Here is a 20210-nt window from a genome sequence, read left to right on the forward strand (position 1 = left end):
TTCAGGTGTACAGCATAGGGTTTGTGTGTGTGTGTGTGTGTGTGTGTGTGAAATACACATACATATGTATTTCAGATTCTTTTCCATTATAGGTTATTATAAGATATTGACTATAGTTCCCTGTGCTTACAGGAGGTCCTTGTTGGTTATCTATTTTATATATATTACTGTGTATCTATTAATCCCAAACTCCTAATTTATCCTTACCTCCATCCCCTTTGGTAACCATAAATTTGTTTTCTATGTCTGTGAGTCTATTTCTGTTTTGTAGGTAAGTTCATTTGTATCCTTTTTTTAGATTCCACATATATGTGATATCATATGATAATTTGTTTTTGTCTGACATATTTCACTTAGTCGTTAATGATAATCTCTAGGTCCATCCATGTTGCTGCAAATAGTGTTATTCTTTTTTTGGTTGCATAATAATCCCTTGTGTGTGTATGTTTATCACGTCTTTTTTTATCTATTCATCTGTTGATGGACACTTACGTTGCTTCCTTATCTTGGGTACTGTAAACAGTGCTGCAGTGAATATAAGGGTACATACATGTTTTGGAAGTAGTGTTTTTGATTTCCTTGGGTAAATACCCAGAAGTGAAATTGCTGGATCTTATGGTGGTTAAAAGAATTTCGAGAGGAACCTCCATGCTGTTTTCACAAAGCGACTGTAGTCAGTTTACAGTTCCATGGTGCTCAAGGGGTCCCTTTCCAAGTTCTATCCAACACTTGTTATTTGTTGTCTTTCTGATGATAGCTATTCAGACAGGTGTCAGGTGATATCTCATTGTGGTTTTCATTTCCATTTCTCTGATGATTAGTGATGTTGAGTGTCTTTTCTGTCTCTGGCCTTCTGTCTTCTTTGGGGAAAAAAAAGTCTGTTTTGGTTCTCTGCCCATTTGTATATGGTGTGAGAACATTGTCCAGTTTGGTTCTTTTGCGTGAAGCTGTACAGTGTTCCCAGCACTATTTAAGAGGCTGTCTTTTTCCCATGTTTATCCTTGCCTTGTTTATCATAGAGTAATAGAACAAATATGCGTGGATTTATTTCTGGTTTCTCTGTTCAGTTCCATGGATCTGTTTGTTTTGTGCTAATACCATACTATTCTGATTATTGTAGCTTTGTAGTATAGTTTGAAATCTGGGAGTGTGATACTTCCAACTCTATTCTTTCTTAGGATTGCTTTGGCTATTCCGTTCATGAGCATAGTATGTCTTTCCATTTGTTTGTGTCTTCAGTTTCATTCATCAATGCCTTGCAGTTTTTTACAGTCATACCTCTTTGGTTAAGATATTTTATTCTTTTTAATGCGGTTATAAATGGGATTGTTTTCTTTCTTTTTCTGATAGTTCATTATTAACATATAGAAATGCAACATATTTATGTTTATTAATGTTATATCCTGCAGCTTTACTGAATTCATTTATTCTAATAGTTTTTTGATAGCATCCTTAGGATTTTCTATATAGTATCATGTCACTTGCAAACAGTGACAGTTTACTTTTTCCTTTCCAATTTGGATTCCTTTTATTTCTTTTTCTTGTTGCTGTGACTAAGACTTCCAATACTATGTTGAATAAAAGTGGTAAGAGTGGGCATCCTTGTCATGTTCCTAATCTTAGTGAAAATGGTTTCAGCTTTTCACCATTGAATATGATGTTGGCTGTGAGTTTGTCATATATGGCCTTTATTATGTTGAGATATGTTCCCTTTGTACTCATGTTGTGAGTTTTTATCTTTAATGTTACATGTTTAATATTGTCAAAAGCTTTTTCTACATCTGTTGAGATGATCATAAGATTTTTACTTTCAGTGTGTTAAAGTGATGTTTCATGTTGATTTGTTTGCAGATATTGAACCATCTTTGATCCCTGAGATAAATCCTACTCGATCATGATGTGTGATCCTTTTAATGTATTGTTGAATTCTGTTTGCTAATATTTTATTGAGGATTTTGCGTCTGTGTTCATCAGTGATATTGGCCTGTAGTTTTCTTTTTTTGTGTGGTATCTGTATAATTTTGGTATCTGGCTAATGCTGGCCTCATAAGTTCAGAAGCATTCTTCAGCTTTTTGCAATAGTTTGAGAAGTATACAAAACACTTCTAAGGATTTTGTAGAATTTATCTGTGTAGCTGTCTGGTCCTAGACTTTTTATTTGTTCAGAGTTTTAAATTACTGATTCAGTTTAATCACTGATAATCAGTCTGTTCATATTTTCTATTTCCTCCTGTTTGAACCTTGGGAATTGTCTATTTCTAGGAATTTATCCATTTCTTCTAGGTTGTCCGTTTTATTAGCATCTGATTGTTCTTATTAATTTCTTATACTCCTTTGTATTTCTGTAGTGTCAGTTATAACAACCTCTCTTTTGTTTCTGATTTTATTTATTTGCTCTCTTTTTTCCTTGTTGAGTCTGGCTAAAGGTCTATCAATTTTGTTTATCTTTTCAAAGAACCAGCTCTTGGTTTTATTGACCTCTTCTGTTTGTTTGTTCATTTTTTAGTTTCTTTTTCATTGATTTCCACTCTGATCTGTGTTACTTCTTTTTCTTCTAACTTTAGGTTTTGTTTATTCTTTTTCTAGTTCCTTTAGGTGTAAGGTTAGATGGTTTATTTGAGGTTTTTGTTTGTTTGTTTGTTTGTTTGTTTGTTTGTTTGTTTCCTTGAGTTGGCATCCCTTTTAGAACTGCTTTTGCTACATCCCCTAGATTTTTTTTTTCCACTTTCAAGGTATTTTTAAAATTTTCTCTTTGACTTTATCAGTGAACCATTGATTGATCATAGGAGATTGCTTAGACTCCATTTGTTTGCGTTTTTTCCTGGTCTCATTCCGTTGTGGTCACAAAAGATGCTCAGTGTGATTTTAATCTTCTTAAATTCATTAAGAGCTGTTTTGTGGCCTAGCATATGATCTGTCCTAGAGAATGTTCCATGTGTACCTGAAAAGAATGTGTATTTTGCTGTTTTGGGTGAAATGTTCTGTTTATATCCATTAGTTTCATCTAATCTAATCTGTCAGTTAAGGTCAGTATTTCCTTATTTATTTTCTATCTGGATGATCTCTTCACTGATGTTAATTGGGGCATTAAAATCCCTTACTGTTATTGTCTTACTGTCACTTCCTCCCTTTATTTTTTAAATGCAAGGTTTTTATTCTTTTTTAATAGAAGTATAGTCAATTTACAATGTTGTATTAGTTTCTGGTGTACCACATAGTGAGTTGGTTATACATATATCTATATTTCTTTTCCTACTTTTCATTACATGCTATTACAAGATACTGAATATAGTTCTCTGTGCTTTACAATAGAACCTTGTTTAATTTCTCCTTTTATATTTGTTAATATTTTCTTTATGTGTCCCATTGCCCCTGTGTGGGGTGCATATGTATGTACAGTTGTTATACGTTCTGGTTGGCTTAATCCCTTTATCATTACATCATGTCCTTTGTCTCTTGCAGTATTTGTTTTAAAGCCTACTTTGTCTGATACAAGTATTGCTATCTCACCCTTCTTTTCATCTTTATTTGCATGGAATACCCTTTCCTGTCCCCTCACCTTCAGTCTATGTGTGCCTTTAGATCTGAAGTGAGTCTTTTGTCAACAGCATATATATGGGCTTTGTTTTTGTATCCATTCAACCACTCTGTGCCTTTTGATTGGAGCACTTTGTCCAATTACATTTAAAGTAATTATTGATAGTGTGCTCATTGCCACTTTTTAAATTATTTTCTGTTTCTTTTTGTAATAATTTTTTGTTCCTCTCTTACTGACTTCCCTTGTGATTTGATGACTGCCATTAATGTTATGTCATGTTTGGGTGTCTTTTTCTTTATTGTGTATATATTATAGGTTTTTTGTGGTTACCATGAGGTTCATATATTACCGCCTACGTGTTTGTTAAGTTGACAGTCTATTAAATTCAAATGCATCTAACAGCTGTTTTAGTTCCCCCTCTCCCCTGCAACATGTTTTTGACATCATATTTTTACCTTTCCTTTCTTTTTCTTTTTTTAGTGTTATCCATTAACTACTTATTGTGGATATACATGATTTTTACTGCTTTTCTCTTTTTAACCTTCCTACTAGCATTATAAGAATGGTTGATCTACTCCCTTTACTGTATGTTTTACCTTTACCAGTGAGATTTTTTTCCTTTTATAAGTTTTATATTTCTAGTAGTGGCCTTTTGTTTTCCACTTAGAGGAGTCCCTTTTAACATTTCTTGTAAAGCCAGTTTCTTGGTGTTGAACTTTTAAACTTTTCTGAAACTATCTTTCCTTCAAATCTGAATGAAACCTTTTTAGGTAGAGTGTTCTTGGTTGTAGGTTTTCCTTTCATAACTTGAATATGTCATGTTGCTCCCTTCTGGCCTGCAAAGTTTCTGCTGAAAAGTCATCTATTAGTCTTACAGGGAGTTCCGTTGTATATGACTAGTTGCTTTTCTCTTGCAGCTTTTACGATTTTCTATAATTTTTGCTCTTTCATTATAGTGTCTTTTTGTGGACCTCTTTGGGTTCATCTTGTTTGAAATTGTCTATGCTTCCTGGGCCCATATGTCTTTGTCCTTCCCCAGGTTAGGGAAGTTTTCAGCTATTATTCTTCATATAGGTTCTCTGCCTGTTTCTCTCTCTTTTCCTCTGGGACCTCTAGAATGTGCATGTTAGTACAGTTGATGTTGTTGCAGGGATAGGTTAAGCTGTCTTCATTTTTTAAAATTCTTTTTTCTGTTCAGCATGGATTTCCACTACTTTGTCTTCCAGATCACTGATCTGTTCCTCTGTATTATCTAATGTACTGTTGATTATTACTTCTAGTGATATTTAAATTTCATTTAGGGTATTCTTCTGTTCTGCTTGTTTCTTCTTTATATTTTCTAGCTTTCTGTTGAAATTCTCAATGTATTCATCCATTTTTCTCCCAAGTTTGGTAAGCATACTTTATAATCATTTTGAACACTTTATCAGTAGATTGCTTATCTTCACTTGGTATTGTTCTTTTTCTGAGATTATGTCTTGCTCCTTTTTTGGGAACATACTCCTCTGTCTCCTCATTCTTCCCCATTGTCTATGTATATTTCTGTGTTAAGTAGGTTGGTTTTGTTTTCTGATCTTGGAGGAATGGCTTTATTTATGTAGAAGACATCCTGTGTGGCCCAGCAGCACACTCCCCTCTTGTCACCAGAGGTACATACTCTACAGAATGCCCCCTATGTAGGCTGCATGTGTCCTTCTGTTGTGGCAGGGCCGGCTACTGTGGGTGTGTTGGTCTGCAAGGCTGGCCCCTGGCCCTGTTGGCTGCAAGGTCATGCCTTGTGTGGTGGCTGTGGACCCACTGGAGGATAGGGTAGGGTAGGCTTCCTGAACAGTTGGCTGCACTGCCTGAGGTTGGTGGGGGCTCTCTACAGCCCACTGTAACATGGAACTGGGTTCATGCAGGACTGTCTTGTGTGGCAGGGCAGGGATGGGGTGTGTGGGGCCGTTGGGGACCTGCTGGTGGGTCCCTGGCCTTGTAGACTAGGATAGTTGCAAAATGATGCTTACTAATATTAATGTTATCATAGTAGAAAGAAATCCCAAAAGTGGCTGCCACCACTGTCTCTGTCCTTAAAGGGAATTCCAGCTACTTCCTCCTCCTCCAAGAGGCTCGCCAAGATCAGCAAGTGGGTCTGACCCAAGCTCATTTCAAACTATTGCCTCTGGGCTGGGACTTGGAGCTTGTGGGGTTTACATACACCTTTTAAGAGTAGAGTTTCTGTTTCATACAGCCCTCTGGCTGGCAGTACACAAGCCCTGTTGACCTTTAAAGCCAGACCTTCTGGGGTTTCGTCTTTCTGTCGTAGGACCCCTCCAGGCTGAGGAGCCGAATGTGGGCTTTGGACCCCTTGCTTCTTGGGAAGGACCTCTACAATTGTGATATTATATTCCTCCTGTTTGTGGGTCACCAACCTGGAGGTTTTTGGTCCTGACTATGCTACATTTCTACTCCATTGACTCATCTCATTATGGTTTCTTCTTTATGTCTTTAGTTATGGAAAATCTTTTCTGCTAGTCTTCAGGCTAGATACTCAGTCTGTAGGTTTTTGCAAATTTGGTGTGTCTTGGGAGGAGCTTATTTCTGAGCTTGCTATTTCCATTTTAATTAAGATATATATCTGTGTATCTATATATAGATACATAGATACATATCTCTGTCTGTATTTTTCCCAGTACCACACTATTACAATTACTGTAGCTTTGCAAAGATTTGAAAATGAGAAATACTGAACTCTTCAATTTTACTATCCTTATAAAAAATTCTTTTTAGGGTGTTCAAGGCCACTTGAAATTTCATGTGAATTTTAGGTTGGAGTTTTCTGTTTCTCCAAACAAATGCCATTGGTATTTTGATAGTACATGAAGTATGTATATTATTTGGGTATTATTGTCATCTTAACAGTATTAAGTCTTCTAACCCATAAACATGAGATTTCATTATATTTATTTAGGTCTTTGATTTCTTTCAGCAATTTATTGTAGTTTTCCGTGTATAGGTCTTGGTTAAATTTATTCCTGGGTATTTTATTCTTTTGATGCTGTTGTGAATGGAATTTTCTTAATTTTCTTTTCAGGGTGTTCATCCCTAGTGTATAAAATACAACCATTTTTGAGTGTTGATTTTGTATCATGCATATTTGCTGTAGTTGTGGATTAGAGCTGACCTTTTTGTTGGGGAGGGAGTATCAGTTTTTTAAGGATTTTCTACTTGCAAGATCATGTCATCTACAAACAGATGATTTTACTTCTCCTTTCTAGTTTGGATGTCTTTTATTACTTTTTCTTGCCTTTTTGTTCTGTCTAGAACTTCCAATACTATGTTGAATGAAGTAGCAAAAGTGGGCATTCTTGTCATATTCCTGACCTTAAAGGAAAACTGTTCATCTTTTACCATTGAGTGTGATATTAACTATGTGCTTTTCACATACAGCCTTTGTCATGTTGATGAAGTTCCCTTCCTTTCTCAGTTTGAGTGTTTTTATCAGGAAGCTGTTGAATTTTGTGAAATCTTTTCAGATGATCACATGTGTTTTTTCCCTTTGTTCTATTAGTGTGATCTATTATAATGATTTCTTAATTTGAACCACTCCTTCATATGAGGGGTAAACCCCACTTTGTCAAGATGTATACTCCTTTTAACTGCTGATAGGTTGGCTTTATAGTATTTTTTTGTGGACTTTTAAAAATCCCTATTCATAAGGGATTTTAGCCAATATTGTGTTTATTGTTTTTTCTTACAGTTGTCGTCTGTTTATCAGAGTAATACTTGCCTCAAAGAAAAAGTTAAGAAATGTTCCCTCCTCTTCAATTTTTTTTTGAAAGAATTTGAGAAGGATTGGTGTTGATTCCTCTTTGAAATTTTAAAATCACTGATTCAGTCTCCCTACTTAAAGGTGTATATTTCTACTTAATTTGGGGTCAGTTGTGGTAGTTGTGTAAGTATCTGTTTCATCTAGGCTATTCATATGTTGACCTGTGTTTTGTTTTTGCTCTTCTCTTGTATTTTATTTCTGTAAAGTCGGTATTTGTGTCTGATTTTTTAAATTTTTCATTTCTGATTTAGGAATTGAAATCTAGCTAAAGGATTGTTCATTTTCTTGATCTTTTCAAAGAACCACCTCTCAGTTTCATTGATTTTCCTCTGTCGTTTTTCTGTTCTTTATCTCCATTCTAATCCTTATTTCCTCCTACTGCTACCTTTGGTTTTAGTTTGTGCCTTTTCAGTTTTTAAGGTGGTAGCTTTGATTATTGGTTTGAGATCATTCTTTTTTAACACAGGTGCTTACAGCTATAAATTTCTCTCTTGGCAGTGATTTCATTACATCAGTAAGTTCTGATATATTGTGTTCTTGTTTTCATTCATCTGAAGTTATTTTTGAATTTATCTTGTGATTTCATCTTTGACTCATTTTTAAGAACATGTGTTGTTTAATTTCCACATGTTTGTGAATTTCTCAGTTTTTCTTCTGTCACTATTTCTAGTTTCATTCCGTTTTGGTCAGAGAAGATACTTTGTATGATTTCAGCTTTTCAAAATTTATTAAAACCTGTTCTGGGTATGAGGTTTGTCAGAGAATGTTTCACATACACTTGAGAAAAATGTACTCTGGTGTTGAGAGTAGTGTCTGTTAAGTCACATTGGTTTGCAGTGTCATTCAAGTTTTCTATTTGTTTATTGCTTTTCTGTTTTGTCATTCATTATTGAAAGTGGCTTATTGAAGTCTCTATTATTGCAGAACTGTCTGTCCTTTCGATTCTGTCAGGTTTTGCTTTATGTATTTTAGGGCTTTGTTGGTAGTTGCATATATATTTATGATTGTTTCATCTTTTTTGCTGGATTGAACTTTCTGTCAATATATAATCTCCTTTTCTCTTGTAACCTTTTTTGACATAAAGTCTATTTTACCTAATTATAATACAGTCATTTTAGGTGTATTTTGGTTCAGTTTGCTTGGAATATCCTTTTCAATTCTGTAGTTTCAGTGTCTTTGAATCTAAAATGAATCTCTCACAGACAGCATATGGATGGATCCTGTTTTTTTGTTCATCCTACCAATCTCTGCCTCTTTTTCCCCCCCAGTCTCTGCCTTTTAAGAGGAGAGTTTAAACCATTTACATTTAAAGTTATTACTATCAGTAAGGTTATTTCTGCCATTTAGGTGTTTGTTTTCTGTGTGTCTTACATGTCTTTTTTCCCTCAATTTTTCCATTATTGTCTGTTTTTGAGTTTTTGTAGCATACCAATTTTGTTTTCCTTTCCTATTCTGTGTATTTTTTTAAAGTTTTTTTTTAAGTGTTTCTTTTGGTGGTTACGATTTATATCTTAAATTTATTTATAACAACCTCATTGAATAGTACCAACTTAGTTTCAATAGTGTACAAATTCTCTGTTCCTGTACTGCTCTGTCCTTCCCTTTTTAATACTCTTATTGTCACAGATTACATCTTTATGCATGTGTGCCCAGTGATATCAATTTGTATTATTTTATTTATTTCCCTTTTGAATCATACTAGGAAAAAGAGGAGTCATGCCAAAAGTGCAGTTGGCTCTTCATATTTATGTTTCCTTCAATCAGTCCCCTGTGGATACTGGGCGACAACTGTACAATAATATTTTTTTAATTTACCTATGTAATTACTAGTAGTCTTTATTTCTTCTTATAGCTTTGAGTTATTGTCTGGTATGTTTTCATTTCTCCTTGAACAACTCCCATTAGCATTTCTTGGGTAGATGTGCTGATTCCTTTTTAGCATTTTTCCTGATTGCTCTTAGGTTTGTTCATGGTTTCCATTAACTCTTTGAACATACTTAAAATAGTTGACTTAACATCTTTAGCCAATAATTTTACTGACTGAGCTTCCCCAGGATGGTTTCTAGCAAATTCTTTCTCGCTCTTCAAATATTACTGATCTTTTGCTTGTTGAGGGGTGTAGCTATTCATTTGTGACTTCTCTAAAACTATTTTTGCTAAGTGTATATTCCTTGCTATTTCTGGGTCACTGAAATTTCCATTCCATCATTTCTGCATTCAGCCTGTGACTTGCAGAGATTTCCATAAATGTCTGGCTCTGGGGAGGATAGTGTTGGTGGTGAAGGGTTTTATCCCTTCAAATCTCCTGATCGATGTTGCCAGGGGAATCTGCTGCCATGAAGAGGGCCAAAACTAAGGCAAGCATGGACACTGGTTCCTCAGGGCTCCACCAGACCAACCACAGTGCACTCCAGAATTTTGAAGGGCAGAGTCCACATTATGTGCCTTGGCACCAGCCAGCCATTCCAGGAACACAGGCCACTGAAAGAGGTGTGGATGGTAGCATACTGCTCACTTAGGAAAGATCAGCAGCCTCTCCCTTTGTCAAGCACTCACCTAGTTTATTGTAAATGTTCATGCACTGTTTTCTTGCTTAATTATCGAATTAATGGAGGCACCTACACATAAAGCGTATTCTGCTGTTTTACCAGTGTTTTGTTGTTGTTTATATGTACAAAAATAATTTTAGGATAAACTAGAAATAAAATATCTATATCAAAGAGTGTATGTGTTTATTTAATAGATAAAACAAATTTAGTGTTTCTGATTTCTTTAAAATTTCCTGTAGTTGATTCTCTGATTTTTCTATTTATGTTTTTGGCTCTTTTTCTAGTAAATATTTACTAATTTACATGAGTTCTTAGAGATTAGTCTTCTTGTCAGATATAACTATTTATATTGTCATTGTGTTTGTGATATTTCTGGGGAAATCTGTTTTTTTGTAGCAAGATTGTCAAATTGGTAAGTCTCCTAAGGTAGCTTTCTCCAAGAAAAATTCTGTTTTTTAATCAACTTTCTTGAGGTAGAGTTTACATACAATAAAATGTACTCATTTGAACATTTAGTTTTGGCAATTTTATGCACTGTTGTTTTCTCAGCCAGTCCCTCCACCATCTCCAATATCCATCCCAGGCAATTATCTGCTTTCTGCCACTATAGGTTTGTTTTTTTCTGTAATTTTGTATGAGTGAAACCATACAGTATGTTCTCTTTTGTGCTTGACTTCTTTCACTCACCATAATTATTTTTAGTAAACCATATTGTTGGATGTGTTGGTAGTTCATTCTTTTTTACTGTTGAATATTCTAGTGTAGAAATACACAGGCGTACTTTGGAGATACAGAGGATTCGATTCTAGACCACTGCAAAAGGAGAGTCACTTGAATTTTTTGGTTTCCCAGTGTTTATGAAAGTTATGTTTATACTAGACTGTAGCCTGCTGAGTATTCAATAGCAGTGTGTCTTAAAAAACAAAAAAGTACATACCTTAATTTAAAACTACTTAGTAAAAAATGCTAACCATCACCTGCATCTTCAGCAACTCATGTTTTTGCCAATGGAGGATCTTGCTTTGATGTTGATGGAGCAGGGTGGTGGTTGCTGAAGCTTGGGGTGATTGTTGCAGTTTCTTAAAATAAAACAACAATGACGTTTGCTGCGTTGACTGACTTGTCCTTTCACAAACAATTTCTCTGTAGCACACAGTGCTATTTGATAGCATCTTACCCATATTAGAACTTCTTTTAAAATAGAAGTCAGTCCTTTCAAACCCTGCTGCTGCTTTATCAGTTAAGTTTATGTAATATTCTAAATCCTTTGTTATCATTCAGCAGTCTTCCTAGCATCTTACCAGGAGTAGATTCTATCTCAGGAAACCATTTTCTCTACTCATACATAAGAAGCAATTCCTCATCTGTTCAAATTTCATCATGAGATTACAGCAATTCAGTTACATATTTGGGCTCCACTTCTAAGTCTAGTTATCTTGCTATTGCCACCACATCTGCAGTTAACTTCCTCCACTCAAGTCCTTTGAACTGCTCAAAGTTATCCAAGAAGGTTGGAATCAGCTTCTCCCAAATTCCTGTTAATGTTGGTATCTTGCTCTCTTTCCATAAATTACGAATGTTCTTAATAGCATCTGGAATGGTAAATTCTTTCCAGAAGGTTTTCAATTAACTGCCTAGATCCATCAGAGGAATCATTATATATGACAGCTATTCTGTAGCCTTACAAAATGTGTTTTTTAAATAATATGACTTGAAAGCTGAAATTACTCCTTGATCCATGTTCTATAGAGTGGATATTATGTTAACAGGCATGAAAACAACATGAATCACTTTACATGTTCATCAGAGTGCTTGGGTGACCGGGTATATTGCCAAAGAGCAGTAGTGTTTTGAAAGGAATCTTTTTTTCTGAGCAGTAGATCTTGACAGTAGGCCTACAATATTTAGTAAATTGTATTGTCAACAAGTGTGCTGTCACCTAAGCTTTGTTATTTCATTGATAGAACACAGGTACCGTAGATTTAGTATAATTCTGAAGGACCAAAGGATTTTTGGAATGGTAAATGAGCACTGGCTTCTACTCAGTCACCAGCTGCATTAGCCCCTTAGAAGAGTCAGCCTGTCCTTGGAAGCTTTGAAACCTTGAAGCCAGGCATTAACTTTAGTCCTAAGTAGCATCTTCTTCCAATATAAATAAGACTGTTTTGTCTCCATTGAAAATCTGTTGTTTAGCCACCTTCATTGCTTATTTTACCTAGATCTTTTGAATAATTTGCTGCAGCTTCTACATCAGCACTTGCTGCTCTACCTTGCACTTTGATGTTAACGGAGACGACGACTTTCCTTAAAACTACATGAGCCAATCTCTGCTAGCTTCAAACTTTTCTTCTGCAGCTTTTTCACCTCTCTCAACTTCCTAAAATTGAAGAGAATTAGGCCCTTGCTCTGGAATAAGCTTTTGCTTACGGGAATGTTGTGGCTTGATTTGATCTTCTGTCCAGACCACTGAAACTCTCTCAGTATTAGCAGTAAGGCTGTTTGGCTTTCTTATCATTTGTGTGTTCACTGGAGTAACACTTTAAATTATCGTTTAAGAACTTTCCTTTGCATTCACAATTAGGCTTAACTGTTTAGTGCGTGAGACATAGCTTTCAGCCTGTCTTAGCTTTTGGCATGCCTTCTGCACTAAGCTTAATCATTTTTGACCATTTTAGGGTTATTAATTGGCCTAATTTCAATATTACTGTGTCTCAGGTAATAGGGGAAACCCAGGGAGAGGGAGAGAAATGGGCAAACTGCCTGTTAGTGGAGTAGTCAGAAAGCATACATTTATTGATTAAGCTTGTTGCCTTATGTGGGCATGGTTTATGGCACCCAAAAACAATTGCAATAATAATATCAAAGATCATAACAAATATAATAATACTGTAAAAGTTTGAAATATGAGAATTACCAGTATGTGATACAGAGACACAAAGTTAGCAAATACTGTTGATATAAAAATACTGAATCAGTGTTCTATACACTTGAAACTAATATATATTATAAATCGGCTATACCAAAAAAGTGAGCAAATGCTGCAGGAAATATGGCACCAATTGACTTGCTCAACACAGTTGTCACAGACCCTCAATTAAAAAAAAAAAAACAAAACCAAAAACAGTATCTGTGAAGCACAATAAAGCAAAGTACAATAAAACTCGGTATGCCTGTACTGCAATTTGATTTGACTAGTCACTTGTTCTTAGACATCTTGGTTCTTTCCTGGACATTTTTGGTTTTTTAGTGATGTCTTTTTAAATCTTTCTCCGTCTTTAACAATTTGGTTGTTAGTCTTATTATTGAATCGTAAGAGTTCTTTATGTATACTGGTTACAAGCTTTTTGTTAGATACATGTATTGCAAATATATTTCCCCTAGTTTGTGAACTGCTTCTCATTTTCTTAACTGTATTTTGAAGAGCAGACATTTTTAATTTTGAAGTCATTTTATCTCCTTTCTCTTTTAGAGTTCATTATTTTTGTCTTATCTAAAAAATCACTCTCTCCTAGGTCATGATTGATTGGGATTGCATTGACTATAGGTCAGTGTGGGAGAATTGCCACCTTAATGAGTCTTCTAACATGGCATCTCAATTTATTTCGACTTTTGGTTTCTCTCAGCATTGCTTTGTAGTTTCTAGTGTACACGTCTTACACATCTTTTGTTAAATGCATTAAGAGAAATATAACTTTTTTGTATTTGGGCTTTAAAAATTATTTGTATATTTGTTGCAGTAGTGTATCCTGCCCTATCCAATACAGAGTCCCTTTGTAATTCCTTTCCCAAATCCGTAAAGTATATTGTATCAAATGTAAACACTCCTTAAGCATATTAACATGATTTTCTTACTGCTTGCTCTTTGATGAGGTTAAAAATTAATTTAACAGGACAGGAAATTTCAAACATACATAAAAGTAGAGAAAATAGCATAGTAATGAATCACTGTGAACCCGTTATACAGTTTTAATAATTAGTAGAGCATAGCTATTAATTTCATCTGTAATCCCACCCATTTCCCCACTTGTCCAGGTATTTTGAAGCAAATTTGAAACTTAATTTCATCTGTAAGTTAATTTTGGTAGCTCTAACAGGAATTTAAAAAAGAAAAAACATAGGCACAGTATTACCACACTTTTTGAAAAAGAACAGTAATTTCTTGAACAGCAGTCACTGTTCACATTTTCCCAATTCATATTTTTTCTTTCTCCTTTCTCTTTTTTTAAATGTGTGATTTTTGTCCTCTACCTCTTTATTTTTACTATTGGAAGTATGTCTTTGTAATCACCATATTATTTGTCTCACAGAGTTTCTCACATTATTCATTTTGCTAATTATGTATTTATTGTATTAAAATACACAAAAAAAATTTACCATCTTAACCATTGCTTGGGAGTATCTTAACCATTTTTAAGTGTACTATGTAGTGATATTAAATACATTCACATTGTTATGCAGCCATCACCATCATCCATTCTCAAAACTCTTTTCATCTTATAAAACTGAAACTCTGTACCTATTAAACAATAACTCCTCAGTTTCCCCTCCCTCCAGCTCCTAACAACCACCACTATACTTTCTGTCTTTATGATTTTTGACTACTCTACTTACCTTATATAAATGGGATCACAGTATTTCTTTCTTTGTGACTGGCTTATTTCACTTAGCATGATGTCTTCAAGCTTCATCCATGTAGCATATTGCAGAATTTCCTTCCTTTTTAAGGCTAAATAATACTCCATGATATTTGTATACCATATTTTATTTATTCATTCATCTGTTGATGGACAGTTGGATTTTCTTCCACGTTATTGCTTTTGTGAATATACTGCTATGAACATGGGTGTACAAATATCTCTTCAAAACCCTGCTTTCTTTTGAATTAATTCTTATTTTGTGGTTGGCTTCATTCCTTTGGTAACTACGTAAGTTTAAAAAGCTAAAGCTCTAAACGTTCTTAAAAACAATGAACAGTACACATATGTAACTTTTAAAATATATGTGCAGTTAAAAAAAAAAAAGAGCTATCAAGCCATGACAGACATGGAAGAAACTTAAAAGACATATTACTAAATGAAAGAAGCCAGCCTGAAAAGGCTACCGACTGTACAATTCCAACCAAAGTATATGATGAGTTTATGCTTATGCATCCAGTTTAAATTCAGGCTACATAGTTTTTACTTCTTCAGTTTACATCTGCATATCCTTCCGTGTGAAAAATCTTAATCCCAGTGATTCCAATATAATTGCTGATTTGCTGTATCCTGTAATCACATACAAAAGTATCAGAATAACAATCCTAATGGCAATATAATTCTGAAAACAAGTTAAAAGAGTTCTTTTTTCACTGTAATTTGCTTTGTGGTTTATTCCTAAGGAAAATTCTTAACAGTTGATTTTTATTATGGTTCAGAGTCACTTAGAATTTCTGTGTGTGTGTATGTGTTTTAACTAATTGAGTGCACATTTAGGTTCATTTTGCTTTTAAATTTTATAAATTGATTTTTAGAATTTTTATTCAATATATGCATGACTTAAAGGTAAAATATCTAAACAGTATATTAAATTCATATTCACAGATCTGTATATGTGTATGCAAGTATATCTTTATATCCCCACCTAATTTAGCTAAATAATACAGTAGTACATACTCTTTTTGCCTCTTAAAAAAATATATATATATTCTGGAAATCACTCCATTATAATACTTAGAGCAGTTCCTCAGTTCTTTTTACATCTGATAATTGTGTGAATGTACCATGGTGTATTCAACCATTGATAGACTGTGAGGTTGTTTCATGTGTGTGTGTGTGTGTGTGTGTGTGTGTGTGTGTGTGTTGGGGAGAGTTAGGGTTTTCTTCCCCTCCTTGTTACAGTTAGTGTCAGTGAATAGCCATGTACATCCTTTTTTTAAAACCTTTTTTTGGTCAGTGTATATTTGGTAAAGTTTCTTAGAAGTTGGGTTGATGAGAATATAGTAAATACATACCTGATAAAGAGTAATGCTGTTTTGAATGCCCATCATCAATGTATCAGAGAGCCTCTTTTACCACAGCCTTATCAGTGGAGTATGTTGTCAAATTTTTGGACTTCTGCCAATTTTATAAGTGAACAATGTTAATTCCATTTTAATTGCATGTCTTTTTGAGCAAAGTTTAGCATCATTTCATATGTTTAAGAGGCATTTGCTTTACTTCTATGAATTCTGTTCATTTCTCTAACACATTTTTATATAGGATTGTTGGGCTTTTTCATCTCTATTTTTAGAATGTATAAATTAGAAATGTTATCCCTCTTGACTGTGATAAGTTATAGTTAATTTTAATATTTTGACTTATAGTTTTACCTTGTTTATTGTATTAATTGTATTTGCCATGTAAAAGTTTTTAAAATTATAGCTGTCGTTTACTTTTGCTCTACTAAATCTACAGTAGACAGAAATAATGTCATGTAAAATATGTTAAAAATTAAATTAAATATATTTCTGAAAATTACACTTAATCCTTTGTGATTACAGTATGTTCTTCTTGCTTCTAGGCAAGGATAAAAGCCATCAATACATTTTTTGCTAAGAATGGTTATCGATTAATGGATTCTAGTATGTATAGTCAGCCCATTCAAACTCAGGCACAGTATGCCTCACCAGTCTTCATGCAGCCTGTATATAATCCTCATCAGCAGTACTCTGTCTATAGTATTGTGCCTCAGTCATGGTCTCCAAGTCCTGCACCTTACTTTGAAACACCACTGGTAAGTGAGATCCTTATAGAATAATTCATTTTTTTCCATTGAAGCTGAAATTCGAAGAAATCAGCTAGAGTTAGAGTTCATGTTTTGTTTTGTGTTGATATTGGTTACTTTCTGGCTTTTAAATAGTGGTAAGGGTATCTAATCCCCCATATCAAATCATGAATATGACTAAGAGTTGAGCTGTTGGTTCCTATCACTTTTATTCTTCAGCTGTTGCTGGGTAAATTAAGAGACTGGATGAACCCTGAATAATTTTAAATGCTTTTAGTTTTGTGAGACTTTTTCAGAGAGAAATATTCTTTATTAAGTAATGAACCAGTGGTTTCTTGTTCTGTAAATCAAGTGATAACTTGGAGTAAGTATTACAAATGTTTAAAATTGTTTTTGGTTTATAAAAGAAATTGATGCTAGGTCAGTTCATCAGAAGTTTCTTACAACCTTCACACCAGATTTTGTCTTCACCATGAATCATTTTTAAACATTAAAATTTTCTTTTAGGCTCCCTTTCCCAATGGTAGTTTTGTGAATGGCTTTAATTCACCAGGATCTTATAAAACAAATGCTGCTGCTGCTGCTGCTGCTGCTGCTGTGAATATGAGTCGACCATTCCAAAAAAATCGGTAAGATAAAAATGATAGCTGGAAATTATTGTAAACGATTCCCAATAGTTCTTAAAGAGTTATTGTGTTAATAGCAATGTTCATTTGCAGGCCTAGTACAAACGTTTTTTTCCCCAAAAAAACTGTGTGAACAGTTTAATCTGGCATTAAACACACTTTTACCTCAGAGTTGATAATGGATATAAAAAGGACTTGGGACTGAAATTGTATACAGTATATTTTTTTTAAATAATACAGAGAACTTAAAAATATGGTAACAACGTAAAATCTGGTGTCTAAGTGCCGTTTAATGTATTCAATAGATAACATTTTGGAGAATGCATTTTGGTTTTTGTGGGGGTTTTTTGGGGGGAGGATAAAAATGTTAACTGATTTGAGTAATAAATGCTGAGAATATGAGTTATTTAGGATTTTTTAAGAATTGACTTGAAATGAACTATAGTGTACAAGAGAAAACAACCAGCATTTATTGAGCACTTAATTTCTAAAGCTCTGTTTTTAAGGCTTTTAATCACAGGTAGTATCCATAACCCTGTAAAAAAGATAGTTATTATGTCTATTTAAAGAAGTTGAGACATAAAAGATTAAATATCATGTCTACAAGCATGTAACTGCTAGCTTGCAGAGCCAAGATTTCAGCCCATGCAGTTTGATTCCAAAGCCCTACGCTTGAAATACTGTTCTAAATAAATTATTGAGAACCTTGGAAATTTTGCTGTCATATAAAAGATATGTCTTCTAAGTATTATTCTTTATATAAATGTCAACTGTTAATCTCAATAATTTGATATGTAATATGGCTTTTGACAGAGTAAGAGTAACCAAATTTTTAAAAGGGCTCATATAGTGAGTGGTTTAGATTTATTTAATAGTTTCATATTATTTCTTTGCATATTTTGTGAGCCTCCTTGGTGGTTTGTTTTGTTTGTTTCAGTTCTTTTAAATTATTTCTTTTCAGTGATTTTTCTCTTGCCAGAATGAGAATTTTCTGAGTTGATGTCTTTTTGGCAAGGAGACCACATGATTAGAAACTGTAGCTTTGTAAAAATATGTCTACTGATTTCATATTTCTTTGAAGGGGTGAATTAGATATCTTTGTTATAAGATACACTAAAAGCAATTTTTAATAATAACAAGAAGTATTGGTGTTTACAGATGCTTGACTTAAAAATACATTAAATGGGTTTACGGTGTTCCTTTATTGTCATTTATAGTTTTGTCTGCTGTGGTTTTTTGATGAGACGGGTGAAATTACAATAAGAAATCCAAGAATTTCAGTCGGGTCATCCTTGCTTATAAGTAGATGTACCTTTGGTTTTGAAGATACAGGACAGGTTTAGTATAATTTTGCTTATTATTCAAAACCATTCATGTACAATTTTTTCCCAGCAGCCCAGTGATGATCAGTAGACCTACTTAGAGAGAATAGGACTAACTTTCAGAAGTCTGGGCAATTGTCTACCTTTCTTAAATTTTATCTGTCACTTTACTTCTTCCTTTCTGTCTTTATCACTTAATTCTTTTATCATTCTTTTTTCTTTTGCCTGGACTGAGATTGTAAGTCCCTCTCGTTGAAGGATAAGATTATGAGATCTGAGGGCTGTTTAAAACCTAATAATTTGTCCATTAGGTGTATTGAGATGCAATGAGACAGTTCCAGTGAGTGATAGTTCTGAAGAGATATGTAAACAGCATATCTACCTCATGAAATCATTTTCAGTTCTAGTGGATAATATAAATATTTTGAAAATCACTTTGTGTAAGTTGACATACTGTAATATTCATTGCTGTTAAAAATCTGTTTTCTAACATATAAGTAATTATCTGGAAAAGTATCACATATGAAACTTAGCCCAACTTTATAGCCTGATTTTTATCTTTAAGTTTTAATGGTAGTAACCTAATTTGTTATATTCTCTGAAGAGTAAGTAGGATAGCTGGAGATGCTACTTTAATGAATGTTTAATTGTTGTGTTCATAATTGTTGTGAGGTTTTACATCCCTTTTTAAAGAATCAGGAATTGACAAAATGTTGTTAATATTATAAATTCGTAACTATGAAGATGGACTAAAACTGCAAGCGAGGGGCTAAATATAAATCTAATACTTCCTTTTTAAAGCTATTGTAGAGCCAAGATCTTGTGATGCTTGCATTTACGTTAGATTAAACTGTTGGTTAAATTGCATCCTCTCTCGTTTATCTACCCTAGCCTCATCTGCTTACAGATTGTTAGAGTTGGGTTCTTACAATGCATCATCCAGGATAAAAGCAACTTTTGTTAGAAATAATTTTTTTCTTTTTACCAGATTCCATACCTTAATTCATGAAGTCATTCCAGTTTACTAGTTGCATTATATTTTCCTAGTTGTTTTTGTCCCACATCTTTGTTGGATCTTTGAATAACTAATTTCGTTTGGTGAGGGATGCCTAGTAAGAAGCTGAAATTTTAATGTATTCCACCATTTCTTACTCTCATTTTCGTCATTCCCCTAAAGAGCCTTTGTGCAGTTTTTTCCCCTATTCCACCCATGAAAATTTAATACTAGAGATTATTGTCTATCTATTTATGTAATGTATGTACTTCCTATATGAAATGAGTAAGGTAAAGATTTTTTAATTCACCCCCCCACCCCAAAGAACCAGTTCTTACTCCCTTTTGGCATAATGTTGCTCCATTGAGAATGCTTGACAGATTCGATAAACTTCCAGCCTGGGTGATTTAGATGTGTCAAAACTACAGCTCATGTTAAAAAAATTAGGTAAAATCCTAGTTATATCCTGAATATCCTGACATAGAAGTAGCTTTATCTTCAAGAACTTTAGATCTTTCCCAAATCCCTCCAAACAGCCTTTTTTTAGTGTAAAAATTCTTTGCCTTTTAAAAATAATACATCTGGGACATTAAAAGTTTTAAATTTTTAGAACATGACATTTCTGTGTC

At 33.9% G+C, this 20210-nt stretch overlaps 1 protein-coding gene and 1 long non-coding RNA gene across 6 annotated transcripts in view; one reads left to right on the forward strand and one right to left on the reverse strand.

Moving 5' to 3' along the window:
• LARP4 (La ribonucleoprotein 4) overlaps positions 1 to 20210 on the forward strand; it is a 61586-nt gene that overhangs the window by 28949 nt on the left and 12427 nt on the right. For 4 of the 5 annotated variants that reach the window (XM_032492795.1, XM_032492797.1, XM_032492796.1 and 1 more), the window contains 2 exons: positions 16436 to 16648; positions 17147 to 17268. In XM_032492795.1, coding sequence (XP_032348686.1) covers positions 16436 to 16648; positions 17147 to 17268 — 335 coding nt within the window. Of the gene's footprint in view, positions 1 to 16435; positions 16649 to 17146; positions 17273 to 20210 lie in introns of those variants that run through there. The other variant, XM_032492799.1, reaches the window with a different exon arrangement.
• Positions 488 to 20098, reverse strand: LOC116667584. The gene is made up of 3 exons (XR_004324475.1): positions 20088 to 20098; positions 5491 to 5493; positions 488 to 1189 (listed from the first exon to the last, which is right to left on the reverse strand). It is a non-coding gene; the product is annotated as an uncharacterized LOC116667584 (long non-coding RNA).

The sequence above is a fragment of the Camelus ferus genome, chromosome 12, assembly GCF_009834535.1.
Source record: "Camelus ferus isolate YT-003-E chromosome 12, BCGSAC_Cfer_1.0, whole genome shotgun sequence".
NCBI lineage: Eukaryota > Metazoa > Chordata > Mammalia > Artiodactyla > Camelidae > Camelus > Camelus ferus.